An 18965-nucleotide genomic window follows, 5' to 3' on the forward strand; every position below is an offset into this window, starting at 1 on the left:
AACAGCCCTGTAATGTAGAGTTAACACATTTTCCTCTCATCTTCCATATGACAGATTTTGATGCAGAGAGTAAATATTTTTCTGTTAAATACAGTGAAACATTAAAGCCGTAGATTATAAGGGTTTACTTTACCAGATCGCCTGATTAGTTGTAGTGTCTGCAACTGAGAGAGACCACTAAGAGCAGTAATTGACTTCACTGACAAGTTCAGCTATTGTTCCTTTTCTACCTTGCAGAAATACAGTTAGGAAGCAGTACGACTTGCACATACAAACGGAAATTTCTCAGGAGGCAGTATTATACAGACTCAGATAAAACCCTCTTTAATTTTATTGAAGTTACTGGAGCCACACCTGGATTTTGTTTTTAAGTATACCACAACACACAAAATACATCTGAAACATTAAAGGATTAGATTAGTTTCAAGATTGATTTTGGGTCTCTAAATCCTTGGGAGAGTTTTGCAAGTATTTGCAATTACACGTAACCTATATTTAGGAGGTGTTATTAAAGTTACATTCTCAGAATTGTTTAAGGGGTCACTTAATGTCTAACTTAATGAACTACTTTTTGAAATGTGAAATCTTCAGCATAACTTTTCACATGGAGAAATGGCTTTCTGAAGTTATGAGTTAAAAAATGTACCCATCAATATCTCCCTCTGCCATAATGTATTCTGCAATGCATATTTATCAGCAGGATATACACTAATAAGATAACTTTGGTCCCATCCCTCCCCACTATGATCTTAGTGAAGTATTGTTAACTCTCTAAAGGCTGCGCAGATCTTCTCTAAATGTCTAAATATACTTATGGCAAATCTACTTTTTAGTATTCAAGCAAGAGGATTGAGGGTGTTGGAAGACATCCTTAAAATCTCAACTAAATATCTCACAAAAGGGTATCTTGGAGAGAATCTGGTTTACCTATGTGGAGTCATGTACTATGTTTTTAAAAGACTGGCATCAACGTGCTTGCTATATGCCCTCCCTTCTTATTTATTTTTTCCCTAAGCAAAGCTGAAAACTCCAACCTGTGTTATTAGAAACACTCGTAACCAAAACCAATGACAAATATGTGTATTATGTGTATTCTGTGTATTATTACAGAACATGATATTTTTTAAATATATATGCCTACCTCATTTATTATAGTTTTTAGGACACTGACATATCAAATCTTACACTTATAAAAAAGCCAGATGCTAGACACTGGGAATCGTACTTTGATATGTTATAAAGCTATATTGCAAGCCCACTGCATGGGCTTCACATGCACATGAGACCTGTAGGTATGTAAATAATATCAAATGACAAAACTAGAAAGCAGTTTCTTCATACTTTATTTTACAATTTCTCACTAAATATATTTACAGGACACAGAGTTTGCTTTAGTGCAATACATAGTAATGTTGCATAAGTACAAACTGTTGAACTTTTCTAAAAAAAATAAAGAAATAAAGCACTTAACTGATGTTACAGCTAAGTATGTAAAGCAACATTAATAACTCTGAGTGAAAATGCTAACAGCATCTTTTCTTTTCATAAACAATTTCTAGAAACAAACCACAAACCGGCATTACATATTCCAAACTACTAACCCTTGTACAGTACCATATCATTTAAAAAAATTATTTTTTAAAAGCACATATACTGTACTGTACGGCAGTCTTTTTCTACAGATACTGACTTACTCTTTTAATACAAATATGATATTACCTTGGCAGTTTTGAAGAACAAAGTTATCTCAAGATATCAAACATCAGTAACAAACTCTGATAAGCACAGCTTCTTGAGAACTTGCTTTAACAGCATTTCTTCACAGTGATAGTTATGAAAGGTTGGAAAAAGATTAGCATAAAATATTTCCATCCTTTTTCAGTTTTTATGCAAAAATCATTACTTTATATTGGTAATTATAAAATTACAAACACTTTCTATAAGTAACTGCATCTGTAGTAGTGATAGAAAAAGTTATCAGTAAGATAGATACCTAAAATGAGGCTTGCATAAAATGATAGTTTGAAGAAAACTAGGTACATCTTTTTTGACATAATAGTTAGGGAGGTAACTTAATTTAGAATAAGCAACACAGTAGTTTAACAGAGACAACCTATCAATTAAAAAAGCTAATTATTTATTAATAAATGTTAAAAAATAAAGGAACTGCGATGAGGTGAAATCAACATTTAAAAAGATGTGATGAAACGTTTACTCTTAATCTTAGATTTGGCACTTCATTGGAACAATTACTTTACCAAAGACCAAAATATGTATAAAAGATATACAGCTCCTTGACATACCTTGCAAATATAGTACATAAGTACTGGCAAACACTGAAAACATAGTTAGTTAAACATTCCCACAGATTTGCACATGCATGCACTATTCGGACAACAGCATTGTATCTATGTTCGTGGCGGTGACAATCTTGCATTACTTGGGTATTTTAGGCCATTTCTTCAGCAGACCTTGTTTCTGATTTAAGTCTTACAAATTCTTTAGCAACTTCATCATTGGTCCTCTGAGAAAGTATTCTAAGAATTGTTAACCCAGTTTCATCTACAGAGATGTTTCTCAACAAGGGGTACCAAGATGCACAGCTACCTTTCTCTGCTATGTTTTGCAGCTGAATAACTGTCATTCCTATGATGCGATCTTCCCTAGCGAAGCAGTAATCTTTCACTGAGAGGTGAAGTTCGTAGGCTCCTGGCTTATCTTCGTTACACAAAATGCTGCATGGATTAAAATTATGAATTTAGAACAAGGAGTTCAGTTTAATTCCCCTAAGGAATGAATGTACTCTAGAAATCTTGTAAAAATTAAAGTGATAGTGGTAGTTTAATTTTTGTAGTTCCATTTTGTTGCAACAGAATATCATCTAGTTTTAAACCTTCTACACAGTTAACCTTTCAGATGCTACTGATGATGTAGCCTCTGTTCCCACTGACCTGAACAGAAACAGAGAATTAATCATTCCCTCAGTATCTGAAATAAACACAGTTATCTTTCCCTAGAAAGTACCTAAAATGTTCAACTAGTTCCACAACTATCATAACCACATCTTTAAATCAACTGCAAAAAAAAAATAAAGAAAATCACTGGCAGCAAGCCTCAAAAGGAGCTTTGTGGTCAGACACTGAGAAAGTGAACTCTGTCCTAGTCAGGGTTGGGGGGTAAGGGGGGGAAAAGGCATCAGTCTCAGTTATGAAAGGGGAGGAGGAGTAAACAGGTGAGAGGTGATGTGAGAAGTACTAAATTTAAAACTCCAGGTCAGGTGAAAGTTTCTTAATTGCCTTAAGGATTAAATAATAGAGATAAATAATACCATTAACACATGCACAACCCTTTACATATTTAGGTATCTCAACAGTCATAAAGGCCCAGATATCTAGCAGTAATAATTAACGCTTTTGTCCAGATAACTACTTAGGCAAATAGATTCCTAGGTATATAAATAGTTATTCCTGTGTAGGGAAATTAATTGTACATTTTAAGCAGCTTTTGTAAGACTGAAAGCTTAGTGGTTGTCATTCACCTTCATATAAAACAAAGATACAAGTTACTAAACAATTTTGAAGTGCTGTCTATATCTATGGACTCTGATGTGTATGGCGGCCTTAGGATGTTTTTTTATGTTCTTACTGGTTTAACTGCAAGAAATTCTAACAAAGTTTACATAAAATATGGAATTAACAGACAAAAAAGACTCACAATTGGAAAGTTTCATTGTATTTTGGTGACCAGGTGTTGCTCTTTGTCTTGGTTCCATGTTTTCTTTTCTTGTCACTTAGGTTAGGACCTAATAGGCAAACTTCCACAAATGGCCGGAACATAGCTGTTGTTTGCCAGTTTAGATTATTAATCGCTACAACTATAAAGAAATAAAAGAAATGAAGTTAAATACAATTCCACTGGAAGACCTTCACCTCATTATCCAGTATGACTTTGTGTAGCCAATGAAAGGTGACCCGAGAGCTTTCCTACAGATACCAATACCTGGCAAGCCCAGGAAGAGCTTTGCCTGTTCTCTGCCATGTAAGATGTCTGACTGCTTTCAGTTACAATGGTAGCAAATATAAACATATATTTTACACGTGCTTTATGTTAACAGCTCTCGTCTGCTGCCTTCACTGTAATTAAAAAATCAGCTTATACTAATCTAAATGATACTGGCTTTCCTCTGGAATTCAGGTTCTGTGCAGAACAAAGGCGTTTTGTTAAAAATGGAACTTTTCAAGTCTTGGTGCAGTCATTCACCACCCAGCTTTGCTACAGCTTTTGGAAAATTAAATTATATGCAAGCAATTCAAAAGTCTAATTTGGCATATTTGAATTTATAACTTCATAACTTCATATAATAAATTTTAACTGTCTACAGAGAAGCATATAGACAGTACTTACCTGCATAATCTTAGCTTCTGCTGATGTTGAGCAAGGAAAAAGTATGATCCTAATCACCTGAAGCATACTTATAGCCTTACAAGTATTGTAATACTTTACTTAACATTTGTTATTTCATTATTGGCACGTTTTACTTAGGATGTAGTGCTTGACGGGGGGGTTGGACTTTGCTGTTGCTTCCTTTTTAAAGTAAGTTAGTTAGCTATTTGAAACTTACCTTTTACAGTGACTTTATGCTCCCCAGTTCCAGGATGTGTGGAGACATCCACCTGTATAGATATCTCACCCACCGAATTATTAGTGGTTTGACCTGAAGTAGTAATTGGTAGGTTAGCACACTTGGCTTCTCAGTACATCAAGAGAAACAGACAGTGAAAGAAGGTGAGCGATATTTTCTGTCAGAAACACTTAGAAATTTCTGACATATATTTCACATTTAAGTGGGAATCAGTTACAGATTCTTAAGAGATTTTACCACAAAAGTACCTAGCAATTGCAAATATCTACGTAAAGTGCCTCAGTAAGATAAAAAAAAACCCTTTCATCTGGAACCTTCTATTCTGGTTGTCATTAGGTGTGTTTGCATCTCGAAATGCAAAAGTTGGTGGTTTTGTCAAATTTTGTTTGCATGTGCACCCCAAAAAAATCTTATTGCAAGGATGCATTTGGAAAGTTATTTCTGTATTGTTATTGATGAATCCTTTGCTGGGGGTTATGTCTAAGCAAACTACTAAAGTTCTGCATTAGCACAGACACAGGGGCTTAAAAAACAAAGGGAACGTTGTAGGGATGGCAGAGGAGCCAGGAACTTAATTTTGAAAGTTTTTACTTCTGAGCACCAGTGCAGGTTCTAAGTCAATTTGCACATAATGATTCCTTAAAAGGACTCTCAGTATGCATTGAAAGGTCCTTTAACATACCAGATTACAACAGTACAATATAAACAAAATTGGATATGTTTATTTGTTCTTTAATTGGATGACTGTGAATGTTGAACTCTGTGAACTGTGCACTTGCTCCCCAGTCTAAACTCTGTGAACTATATACTAAAGCAAATTACTACGCTTTTATAACTGGCTACTATTTCTGTGGGCTAGCAGAGGAAAGATTCTCTCGTATTTCTATTTATACAGAAATTCCTTACCCACTGGTTCCTCATCTATCTGTATGTGAGGAAAAGCAAACATTCCTTTAGAAGTTTTCCAGCAGCTCATGCAGGAATTAAGGAAGGGGTACAGAGAAGAGGAGTGTCTTGTCTAATCATACTGGGGAAAATGATTTTTTTTGTTGTTGTTTTTTTTCCCCCTGAATTAGTGTATACAAAGAATATATTTTTTTTTTCTTTATCATGCATAGTTTTTTCTGGATTTCGCCATCAGTGGTTTCCTAGAAATGTGTTCTACAGTGATGTTTATTCGTTGTGTTGGAATAATCTGTAATTATGTTCTCTACACTGGTTGAACATTGCAAGGTCAATTAAATACTCTTACCCCAAGCATTACTGCTTCAGAGAACAAGTGTTTTGCCTGATACATCAAAATGTGGAAATTCAGTGCTCAATTAACTTGCTCAGAGGCCTTGAACACTGTTCTGCATTTTCCAACTTTCAGGCGAGTTTGGCTTTGAATTGTCATGAATCTACTTCTGAACAGTAGTCAACAGTGTTTTAGCAAAAATACACAGTCTCAATTTCTTAATCTGGTTATAGCTGCTACATCTGAATTGCAGGGTACCTGTACAAATTTTGCTGCTAGAGGTATTTCAGTATCAGATGGTTTGGACCGCTACTGACATGTAAATAGGCAATTTATTAGACAGCCGACTTTTAATTGCAAGAAGTTTAGTTTCACTGGCAGCCATTAAACTTCTTGTTATATTTGGATAATTACTTAAAGCTGCACTATATGGGATCTCTAATTAAGTTGCTGAATCATTTTACATCTAGTTCACAATAAATAATACTTTTTTTTTTTTAAGAACGTATAAAAAGATAGGAATGAAATGGACTAGTAAAGTTAAATAAAATCAGTATAACAGCTTTATTTAGAAGAATAACACAATGTATTATCTGACTGTACAGTAAAATTAGCTTTTATTTAGGAAGAGAAAGGAAATTCTCATTTGGTCAAGGTCATAAAGTTAAAGTTGATTTCCTTTTCTCTTGCAAACACAGTATCTTTAGACCATGTATCAATGAGTAGTGTAATATTGACACCGAGTTTCTGCTGCTTGAAATAAAATTTATTTATGAATTTAAAAATAATGGTTTTTTGGAGGGCAAAGTGCTATGTAAAATTATTCTGCCCAGATAAACAAGATTTTTAAGAAGACCTCATTTTCATTATACAAAATGTGGTGTTTTTAATGGAGTTACATTTAACCCAATGTGCTGATTTGTGTGAAAACACCTTCCATTATATTTATGTGGATTACTTACCTTGAATTAAATGAAGACAATATTTTTTTTTTTCCCTCACACCTAAAATTCAGAAGGCAGCTTATCTGAGCTAGTACTCCACTACTATATATATTATATATTTGTCTATAGGTTATTCTCATTGGCTTTCTAATGCTGTAAAGTAAATCAAAGAGAGTAGAGACTGGAGCTTCTAGAGCTTTAATCTGTCTTGTTCTTTCATATTGTGAAATTCCACCTTTTCAAATTGTTACATACTGCATGGAATTCAACCTTAACAGGTTCTTTTTGTGATGGTGGACCTTTTTATGCATGATGCTTTTGATTCCACATATAGCCATCTTCGGCTATGAAGTTTCAGTTGAACATACCGTAACTCTAAGTCATTAATCTTTTGTTCTAATTAAAAAGCTTTCATTGCCAAGCTGGACAGGAGAAGAGAACCAGGAATTTGCAACATCTAAATCAAAGGGACAATGAATGGATAGGATAAACTGAATGTACTGAGAGAGAGTATGAGAAGTTCTCAAACTCTTTCCCAGTCAAAATTAATAATAATTTACCACGGACTGCAGTGGAAGGTGGGTCAGGATGATCCTCAATATCACTGAAAATATCAGCCACTGTCAATTACTTGTTTTAACCTTTAGCTTAAAAAAAAAGAAAACCAAACCAAAACCCCTTTAGGAGAAATCAGGAATGTTTTAAAAGAAAACAATTAGCATTTCCATTAGATAGCTTATGCAGCAACCTGTGGGTGATGGTAACAATGGAGCGTGCTGTGTTAACCTGTAATAATGACAAGTTAGATCTTACCGAGACAAAATTATGAATCTACAAGATAAGTCTTGTTCTGTTTTTCCAATTTTTTTATTAACTATGCAAAGTATATCCTTGCAAAGGTCTCCTAAGTGATCTTTTTTCTTTCATTTTCCTAGTAGTCCCTAATTCACAACAGTGCTGTAAGCAGTACCGCAAATACATAGTGGGAGTAGTCCTGTATGTATAGTACCATTTGATACAGTTATACAGAAAGAAATCTGTGCAAAACGTCACACAGTTTTATACTGAAAACAGCTGACATTATTGCTGAGGAAATTCCCTACAGCAGAACATCTTAGCCAGACAATTTCCATTTGAGTCTAGAATATAAACTTGGTTTCTTTCAGTTACCACCCCATTCATCTTGCATTTGTTTTCTCTCTCTTTCTCTCTGACCTGCTGAACAAACTAAAGATACAATTCTAGGACATTCATTATTTGCTTATGGCAGCTTTTGTTGACATTCAAGAACTATGGCACGACACTATAAAGTCTCTAATATGCCTATTTCTGCTGTTTTGTTTTCTTTCTTGCTACCAGTTCTTGTAAAGTCACAGCAGGAATTAGTGATTCTGATTGCACTGTAGAAAGGTCCGTTTATCCTACCATGTTGAACAAGGCAATTTAACTGACAACAAATATCTAGCCCTGCACTGTGGAGGATGATTGCACTTTTCTTCCTTTAGTACTATAATATAACTCATTAGAAGCTTAACAAACATACAAATAATTCTGCTTTATGTTTGAAAAACTTATGGTTGCTTAACCGTTACTGCTTCTGCTCTAAACTCTGCTTTAGATTTCGTTTGTTAGGTTATTTATATGAATCAAAATACAGCATCCTCTCCTAGGTGGGTTTTAAAGTGATCACCTGCATTTAAACGGCAGTCATTCTATTGCAGCAAACAAAGTGTAAAGGAGTGAAAGTATTTCCTCAGGCCAAATATGCTTGCGCCTCAGTGGACAAAAAAGTCCAAAATAGTCAGGCTTTGATTCCTTCTTTTTTAGCCCCTGGAATATCATGAATGTGATAGTTGTTATAGCCCTAATGATCCTGACAGAAGACAGCCATTTTGGACCAAGGACCTAGCCAAATGTTTCTTAGTCATGATAGTTATATTGACTACATTTGCACACAGAAACTAATTCTTCTGTCTTCCATTCCTGAGTAGGTACCTCTGGAGAAGTGTGAACTTGTGGACTCTGGTAGAGAAAACAGCAGAAAATACAAGTGGAAAAAAGCCATGTATATTTTGTAAAAATAAAACAGAAACTCCCTGTATTCTCTAGAATAATATTCCTGCTAAATGCAAAAGACTCCTACTGAATCAGTCTGTGACTGTGCACAAAAGTATATTACTGTGAAAGGGGTCCTTTGTCCTGCTTGAATCCTTTAGCAGCAAAGAAATTTTTTAAAAAATTCCCTATCATGAGGACTTTGGAAACTAACTTCTAGGTTTGCATGAAAAAACAGCCCAGCAGAAATAAATGGGATTCACAGAAAATGAGCTAGCATAAAATTTAAGAATAGAATTTAAGACCTTGAAATAGCAGGAGCAGTACCTCTGATGGAGCGTACTTTCCAGCTGCTCCTGGAAGTTGGGGCATGGAAACTGGGATGCTTTCATCCAAGAAGCTGAGCTAATCATTGGAGTGTTCATAGGTTTCAGGTCTGACTCTCCGATACCACAGTTACACTGCTATGAGTATTTAAGATAGCAGAGATTGTGTATGTAATTACTGAAACCAGCACTGTAGCTACGCCCAAAGTTTGCACTATTTATATATTCTAATATAAACATAGGAAAGTTTACATATTGATGCAAATACTCATACAGAAGTATTTATGGAAGATAAAATTGCTCAGTGTCTGAAAAGGTATTGCCTGACCTATCTGTTAACAAAGTTAGTTTTTATCTGGTATTGTATTTAGACAAATGTTATCATCAATCTTGCAATCTCTTCTAGTTACAGTTCAGTATGCCAAAATTCAGTAGCTATAAGAAGGTGAAATACAGCAGCCTTGAAAACTGAGCAATGAAAAACCAATAATTTGATGGTGTAAAAACAGTCAGACAGAAATACATAGTACTGAACTGAACTGAAAAATCTGTCCCTGCACTCAGCCGCACAAGCCTTCTCTTTCATCAGCTCTGTGTCTGTAGTACAGTGTTTGAAAACGGTTGTATAATCCTAGGTTAACATAGCACTTCGTGATATGGAACATCACCTATCTTCTTATGTTCTATCTTATGATAGCAATTCTTTCTTTTGAAACTGCTTTAAGCTCTTTTCATATTCATAATATCTTCCTGCTGGTAGTTTAATGTAAAATCCTTAAATCTGGAGGAGGCTTTATTTGAGGGTCTGTTTCTCACAACATAAAGAATAAAAGACGGTAGCAAATTGTGTGTCAGAGAGAGAGGGAGAGAGCGATTAAGGGCATACTTGCCAAACAAGGATTCTTTTTATGCTGCAAAGTCATCTAGTAGGAAAAGAGAAGAATAATGGAATGTTTTTATTGTTCTTCACCTAGGGACATATGCTTCTTGTTTCATCCAATGGCAATTACAGCTCTCAATAACAACAGATTTAATTCTTTTTTCTTGTTTTTTTTTTCTATTTTTTTTTTTTAACTGTTGAACTCCGGAAGCATTAATTGTTAAAGTGTTTGTGGTCTGTGCAGTGTCTATTCTTGTTTAGTGGTGCTTGCGGGCACAATTCTAACTAAAAGTAAGAATCACTTTTTTTTCAAAATATTTATGAAGACAATATGCAGATGTTCTTATGTGTTCCACTGTCTCTATGAGCCTTTCCCCAAACTTGAATTGCATCCGCAAAGTTCATAGGACTTGTTTAGAAAACTAGGTTTTATTCAAAATTATTCAAAAAATTCTGCTTTATTAAAAAAAAGAAAACTCAGCAGTGAACAAGGTGGATTGTTTTTTTCCTCTACCTGCTGTCCAGTTTATAGATCAGTTGAACCTTAAGTATATGGTTAAGTTGTCAGAGTGTATACATAAGAGAGGGAGTTGAGATATGAGACAAGGAGGAATAGTCAAAACTGGAGCTTTTTGGAAATTAAGGCAAAATTCAGTAGAAAAATAAGGGTTGGACTTTGTCACCAAAACCAGCAGCTGGGTGTCCAAAACCTGATGTGGAGCTAGATTCACAATCTTTTTCAGCTCAGGTTCCAGAGAACTCAGAAATGCACTGATGTGAGAAGTTATATATCTCTGAGGAGAAAATTGATTCAATTTCTGGAAGCTGGAATCTATTAAGCAGTCTACACAGTGTCCAAAAGAGATCAGTGTCTGTTCTCAGGGGTTTGAAAACAGAGCTCCATTTGTATTTGAAAGGCTTTTATACTATCTGCAGTTATTACAATGTAATAATCTATTATTTGCTTTGAAAGGAAAGCACTGAATGTCAGAATTTATTGAATATATAAAAATATATTGTCAGAAGTCCTTTGCTTGAATTTACTATATTTATTTTTTTTTCTTCTTCACACAATTATATCCCAGTTTTCCATACATTCATGGTTCCTTACATTTATTGAAGGGCTGAAATGACCCCTAGGTTGAGAAGGTAAACATGAATTAAGTATTTTACTTTATGCAAAGGGATTGTTTTGTTAAACAGAAAAGGAGTCTGACATTTACCAAACACCCATCTGATGTTAAATACTAATGTGTTTTGTAGTGAACCAATCAGTGCTTATATAATAATAATAGTAGTAGTAGTAGTAGTAGTAATAATAACAATAAAAAAAAGGTAAGATGAGATTTGGCAAAAAACTTTTTTTTTGTTCATCTTGGAATTTCATAAGTTGCTCATTCCTCAGATTCATATTACCATGTTTGTATTTGGTATTTCACTTCTTCCAGTTGGCATGGATCTATAATCAACTTTAGATTATTCACATTGTTCCTTTCTGCCATACTTGAGCTCTCTGATTTCCTCAACTTACTTACATACCAAATGGAAGTGATTCTTTCTTACTGAGTTTTTTCAGCCTTTCCCTTTGCTTTATACTTATTTGATCAAGGCTCTCTCTGTATGTCTGCACTGGCTCCTTCTAATGTCTAGGGTTATTATATTTTTATCGTTCTGGGGCTAGATGCTCTTTTAAAGACTCTCTTCTTCTTGGACTTTGTAGCTTCTTGACTTTCTCCTCCTCTCATCCAGGCACTCATGTAGTTGTTGCAAGTGGTGACTTTTGCAGTATTTTTGCCCCAAACTAGTCAAAGATAATAAGCCAGGCTCTGAAACAATCTTTATAGCTGTATTGAAAGTTCCTAAATCTATGGACGTTTAATTTTTTTTTCTTCTTTTTTTTACTTTGGCTTTTAGGATTCAGGATTTCAAGACCTTCTTTACCTCTCTGAGGATTAGAAATCTCATGTAATGAAAAACAACTACCTGCAAACTAATCATCATGCATGACATGATTTTAGTACCTCAGACTTAGAAAAGCTCACCTAAGCACTGTGAGCCAGGCAATAAAACCAGCTGAACTGGCAATGTTGCCCTGTGGTAACCCTATCCTATCCCATTTGCTAGCTAGCTTCTTCAGCATAACTCTGACCATTTATTTAAATACCGGACCTGTGCTTTGACCTTATTTTCTATATAGGACATAAGAATGAAAAAGTTGAACAAATATTCAAGCTTTCACAGTGTCCAATGCTCCAGGAATTACACAAGCTATTAAATCAACATTTTAATTCAGACAAACATTTGTCATCTTCTCATTAATGATGCCAATAAAATACATATATTTGTCTGGAGTCCATCTGCTAATTTATTAGAAGACAAAAGATCAGGGTGACTAATCAAGTTACTTTTCACAGGATCCTGAGGGTCTATAATTTAGAGGAAAATCTTGAGTGCATGTTTTAACATTTTCATTTAATAAAAAGAGTAAGCTAAAGCTGAATTGTTAAGAGCTAGATATAGTAAGCTAAATGATCTCTTCTGTTCGTGTGTTAGAGAAAAGGCAGGCAAGCAGGGAAACCTGCTTTTAGTAACTATAACCATGCTAAGTGCCACACATGCTTTGCTGTAAGAAGTTGTTGAACCTTTGGTAATTGTTTGTTTTGGGGGATTCTGAGAACCAAGTTCAGTTACTTGATGGTTGACTTTCAGGAACCATTCTTTCACCAGGCTGCCATGAAAAGACTGAAAAGATTTAGAAGGTTTGTATTTGATTAGAAAACATAAATCATTTATCTTAAGGATCACTTGGTGTGAAGGCATTAAAGTTGACAGAAGATTCTGCAGCATCTGTAAGCCTCTCCATTGTACAAAACCACGCTATCAAAGTGCATTCTCTCCTATTTGCATTTCTGTAATGTCAGACAGTGATATGAGGAATTCAGAGAGCATAACATAAATGCAGAATATTATGGTGTGAGTAGAAAGTACTGGTTGAGTGTCAGGGTGGAATCTCCAGTTAAGGCTTTCCCCTTCCTCTCTACCTAGTGTAAGCCATGCTTCACATGATGAGGGCTGGCAATTGCACAACCCCATTGTGACCCTCCCTCATCTGTAGCCGCTTGTATGTCCATATGGTAAGAAACCAGGGATGAGCCAGCTTTGATCTGGGAGGTGAGTATCCAATTAGCATCATCCATCCATCCATATGTGTGTGTATACATATATCTGTCCAGAGTTTTAACCAGGCAACGCGTAGGCAAGTATAGCCTCTCAAGTTGAGGTTTATATATGTAGCGAATGCTCCACTGATACCGTTAAGAAGTTATTTTTTAAAACTGATGTCATATAACTGATGGATACCCGTAGCTTGTGTTCATTTTCTTGAAGACTTAAGAGAAATTGTAATATACAACTTATTTCTAGTTTAGGTGCTTTACTATTTCATTTAAGGAATAATCAAAGAAATTTTCTATTGTGATAGCCCTTTAAGTGAACATTCTGTGAAAAACCTTATTGCTTCACCAGCAGTCTGTTTTTTTATATGTGAACTTTTAAAATATTTATTTTCTCCCACTGTTCTGAATGCATTTATTTTGATATTAGCATATGATAGAATACTTCTATTAATTGTAATTCTGCAAGTTTCCTTATTCGTGTATTTTCTGTTGTTCGTTGCTATACATTCCTTGCAATTGTATGCTGATTTCTGTTTTTTTCTTTCATGAAATGAGGTTGTGTAACACATGATTGTGATGACCTCAATTTGAAACTACAGTGGATGAAGCAGGGATTATTTCTTGAGTTACATTCTGTCTGAAGTATATGTTATGAGACAATTGGAAATGCTCTGTAGGACTTAAAGTTCATTATAGAATACAGGTATAGCTTTCAAAATATGACAGTTAATAATACAACAGTTTTGACATGCAAAAGAGCAGAAAAAAATCTTTCCTTTTTCACTTATAAGAGCTGCTAAATGATTTTTATTTTCTATAGTCTGATGGCATCTCTCTGCTTGCCTAAACTATGGTATGTTTGCTGTTTTCTAAGTTAACTATCAGTTTAGTCTTTGAATCCGATTCCATATATTTAAGAAGACAGAAGATAGTGAGGTTCTGCTTTGCCTTGTACCATTACAGGTTGCAAAGGAACGCAGAACTGAATTTTGGCTTGGCAGCTGAAAAGAATTTCTCTTCATTTTTGGTCATGTAATTTCCTTCCCTATGTTGGTGGCTTCACAAGACAAGTATGGAGTTACTGTTACACTTATTCTCATTAGGTAAATATTCTTAATTCTGCTAATTATCTTTTCTTGTTTTCAGATGCTTCGTCCCCTTTTAGCTTTCAATTGTCCAGCGTGAGAATGAAGAAATCCGATACAAATCAGCTGATGTGAAAGACTAGCCTTTTTTGCAGCCATTTAAACGCACAAGTTGGGATTGTAGTATGAGCTCCATGTTGCTAGATAAGTATTGATTTTTATGCTTAAGTAATACAAACTCTTTAAAGTCAAGCTAAAAACATATATGTAGCAGTCCTGCCAGTACGGATTGCTATGTTGTATACCTTACAATAGCAGTAGCATTCACTAATGAGGTTTATAAAAATAAACTGCTGTAAATTTATAAGAAAAAATATTTCTCTGACTATTTCCAATAAGCAACCATTTTAGATGCAACAGTGGCATTTACTTTGGAGAAATTAGTGGTAATAAATGAGAGTAAATTCAGGACACTGTAAAGGTTGAGGTGCTGTCTTTTTATGTAGTTTGCTAAAACTAAAATCGTATTTGCCCAAATGTTGTTAGAGTTGATGCTAACCAAATATAAACATTCACAACACAGGTTATAGTTTATGAGATTACTGAAGATTTAAGACAGTTAGTTGCTAAACTAAACCAAACCACAGCCATAAATCTCCTTTTAATTTTGATATCCTTTAAATTGTCTAAAAGGTGAAGGTATAACTTAATTCAATAAAAAGGTGACTGCCAGGCTGAAAATTCTCTCTTTTTTTAGGAAGAAATTTTGAGAAGCATCACCAGGACTGGTCTGAGCTTTGAGTATACTAGAGAGTAGGAAAGTTAGTACAATAGGCCAATAGATATGGATGTAGTTTTACTTCAGTGTTCTGAGTCTGTTCCTTCTCTTCTGAAATACAGAGTTTACCCTTTGGCTTTTATAGTTTTGTCTTGATTGCAAAAATGTCGTTGAATTTAGCTCAAGTTCAGTTAAAATTACCTTGTCCTGCATGAACTGAAATTTGACCTTTTTGTCTAGAGTTGATGTAAGTTGACAACTTGTATAAATACCTCAATGTACAAATACGTGGTCTTTTGCAGAAACCTTTGAGCTGTCCTTGATGATATTCTGTGCTGGCTGCCATCCAGCTGTTAGCCAGCCATGGTGTGTTTTAGCCATACAGCACTGAACCCCAAGTCTCTGCAACTGAGCAGGGTTTTATAGGTCAGGCTTGGCAGCGTGCTACTATTTTACAACAGATTCATGCCTGGCACAAGTGTAGTGTGCACAAACAATTGTTTGGTCACAAAAGATGTTGAAAACAATCCATATTATAGTCTGAATTTATGTAAAAATATTGCATATATCCAGCTGAATATAGAGGAGAAAAAAGCTAATGTATATAATTAGTAGTGCCTAATCTAAAAGTGACAATTTACAGCTGATAAAAGTCCAAAGGAAACAGAATCAGTCAGAGATCTGAACCTCAGGGGATCTGCTTGGTAATGGTGTACCGATGCTATCAGATTCTCACTTGGCTGTGTTTTATGTGCTCTTTGCAGAGGTATCAATGACCATGTAGTGTGTAAGATACGAGTCACTCAGGCTCTGAAATGCAGTTCTCTTCACTAAACTGCCTTCAGGTTTTTCAAAATCCTTTAGGTCTATATCAATGTCCATTTTAGAGACTCTAAAAGCGACCTGCTCCACAAAATGGTTCTTGGTAGCGCTAACATTAGCATATGGTTGAACAAGAAGAAAACACTGATCCAGAAGAATGTGCTGACAACAGGCTCTGCAGAATCACCTGGACACCTTCTGGCTAATATTAAATGTGAACTTCAGATAAGTAGAACTAAATTTCATTAGCAGTTTATAATTCATTGCAGGTAAAACTGTAGAAGCATTCCTACCAAACAATACCAATGATTTATTTGCAAAAGAGAATGCTGCTCTACAAGTTTTACATTTGTGGATTGGGAATAAAATAGATCAAGTGCTGGCAGGTTTTGCTTACTTTTCTGGAAATAAAGTTCCTTTTTTTTTATACTAAGGGACAAACATAGATAATCATATTGATACCAATGTTAAAATCTGTAATGATCAGAGTCTCAGCAGTATTTGATTTCCAAACAAGCTGAAAGTGCGTGGCAGATCTGGAATTAGCAGTAGGGATGTAATCGGAGAAGAGAAACCTCTCTTTCCTCCTGTGCCAGGCAGAAAGATGGGTGTTTAATATGATAGCATATGACAGAACAACAGAACTTAAGTTATGTCACTAAGTATGCTAATCTGATATCTGTATTGTCTAATAAATTAAGTTGATACAGACAACATTTTTCTTTTTATCTTTCATTTTCATAGTGTGGTTACAGATTTGTTTTCACAACACTGAGTGAGGATTGAATTTACAAGATTTATCATCATATTCCTTTAAATGGCAAATCATTACATGGAGGGAAAAAAAAGCAATGTCATCAGTTATTCAAAAAGTTACTGCCGGTTTATGCTCAGCATTGTCATTTATTTTTTAAAACACTTGTCTGTTTTGAAAACAGTCTTGAGAGTCTGTAGAGGTGCTTCAAAAAGGAAAAATCATCAAAGTAGGATTATGGCAGCTATCTCACAGTCAGGACTAATGAAGTTAATTTGCTTTTAAAGTATATATCCATAACAATATAGTCTCCTGATTGTATTTGAAAATAGCAATAAGAGTTTAGCTTTCAAGTATTTAGTGTATTGAAACCGCCATATGAAAAACTATGAATCCGTGAGATTAAGTCATCATTTTAAAAGTTAGGAATGTCTTTATTAATATTGCCTATGCAAATTGCTTTGTTTCCAGGAAGCTCTTTAGGAATGTGTAGGCACAAAGGCTGGGAATCAAAACTCTGGTTCAAGCAATCATCCTTGTTTAGAAATGGTGCAAAAAGCATATTCTTGGATAATTTGGTTATTCCTACTGAACCTGATACATCAGGTACATTCCATGTACATTGAACACAGGAAGTATCAAGGACCATAACATGCACTTTTACATAGCTATTATGCTTTCTAGGGGGGAAAAGTAACTCTCCCTCCTCACACCAATCAAATTTTTGCCCTTCAGTTTCTTAGAAACACTGAAGTTTAATCATGGCAAATGAAGAAGTATCTTCACCTGCGGTTAAAAGTAAGCCTGATTATTGTCTGATTCTAGTAGTCATTACAGGAAAACTGAGCATTTGCTTTTATCTATGGTCATAGTTATTATTCAATATGCTATTTTCTTTAGATTTAAAGTATTCTTTTTTCCATTGCTTTGAATTTAATTACATCCAACTGTCTATTGATTATGGATTGGTTACCTGCACAAATACGAGGGCAGGTATAAATCTAATTATACTTCAGAGAAAGCTTCTGATTTGCAAACAGGGTCATTTTAACTAAATGCTAATGATACAGCTACAGTTGTGAGGCTAGAGGTTGTAATAGATGAGTTTTTTAGTTCTTTTAAATGAGACATTAAAGGATGATGAAAAGCTATGAGTCACTTTTCCTTAACTTTCATTCCCAGTGGCTACACTTCTGAAAATACTGGTGTGCAAATATAGGCATGCTAATATGTGCACAGAAATGAACACAGGCCTCAGGCTGAAATCATGATGAAAATCAGAAAATTCAAGTTTGTGGTTCAGGATTTATAAAAGATCTCTGCTTATGGCTACAACCTGGATAATTTTTTCTCCTCAAGTTACAATGAAAGTATGCATAAGGACAACCAAAATATACTAGTATTTAACAATTTTCTGCTTAAATCCATATTGTTAATCTTCTTTTTTTTTGGGGGGGGGGGGGGAGAAGAATCTATTCCTTATATATTAGAGTTTTACAGCAATGTTCTCACTTGTATGAATCATTAACAGAGACCCTCAGTCTAATATGGAAGCTGTCTGGGAAATCATTCCTTGGAATTAATCTTGGGGCAAGCTGCAAAACTAATGTTTCATGCTTTTTATACTGTGAGTAACATACTGTACTTCAGAGGTAAAAGCAATTGATTTCCAGCTTAACTGTCCAATTAAAACTTTTCTGATTTTCATCAGTGGGAGCAGGATAATTCTTTATAGATCAGCAACTTGTATTCCTTCCCAAAGATATTAAGTGGCGGACAGGCCATTTTTAGAAATGCCCATTACATTCAAGAGAAATCTAGTAAAGATTACTATTATGCAAAAATTTGCAGTTTCTAGAATGAAGAAACCATTCAGCTTGCAATATAATGCACATTATCTATATAAAAGCAGTTCCTGTATGCACTGTAGAGGTATGAAAACACTGTCTTAGATCAATAAGAAAAATGGTAAAAACTAGCTTCTTTTTGAAAACAGAAGGAATCTTTGCCTAAAAGTATAACCATGAGCTCTTGCCCTCTTACTGAAACCGCAGAAAGTCCTCTTCTGAAATACACCATTAATGAATGGTAAACGTATTTTAAATGAAGAGGACTTTGTGTTTCAATTTTTTTGGTGCACTACACCAAAATTCTAGAGCAGGAAAAAGTGGCTTCAGTGTTGCTGATGAATCATATTCTTGCATGTTCTCTGCCATGGTTTGCTTTTGGGAAAGTATAAAAATTTTGGATTTTGATAAGTAGGCAT

At 34.8% G+C, this 18965-nt stretch overlaps 1 protein-coding gene across 5 annotated transcripts in view; it reads right to left on the minus strand.

The window, feature by feature from the left end:
* Nucleotides 1-1417: 1417 nt before the first annotated feature.
* The window catches only part of UNC13C (unc-13 homolog C), a 262536-nt gene continuing 244988 nt past the window's right edge, over nt 1418-18965 (minus strand). For all 5 annotated transcript variants that reach the window (XM_087743345.1, XM_087743347.1, XM_087743346.1 and 2 more), the window contains 3 exons: nt 4622-4714; nt 3715-3874; nt 1418-2735 (listed from right to left, as the gene is read on the minus strand). In XM_087743345.1, the coding sequence (XP_087599471.1) occupies nt 2450-2735; nt 3715-3874; nt 4622-4714 (539 nt within the window). In that variant the 3' untranslated portion in view covers nt 1418-2449. The remainder of the gene's footprint in view (nt 2736-3714; nt 3875-4621; nt 4715-18965) is intronic.

This window comes from Nipponia nippon, unplaced genomic scaffold, assembly GCF_047370975.1.
Source record: "Nipponia nippon isolate SJK-2023a ecotype South Korea unplaced genomic scaffold, ASM4737097v1 scaffold_9, whole genome shotgun sequence".
NCBI classification, from domain to species: domain Eukaryota; kingdom Metazoa; phylum Chordata; class Aves; order Pelecaniformes; family Threskiornithidae; genus Nipponia; species Nipponia nippon.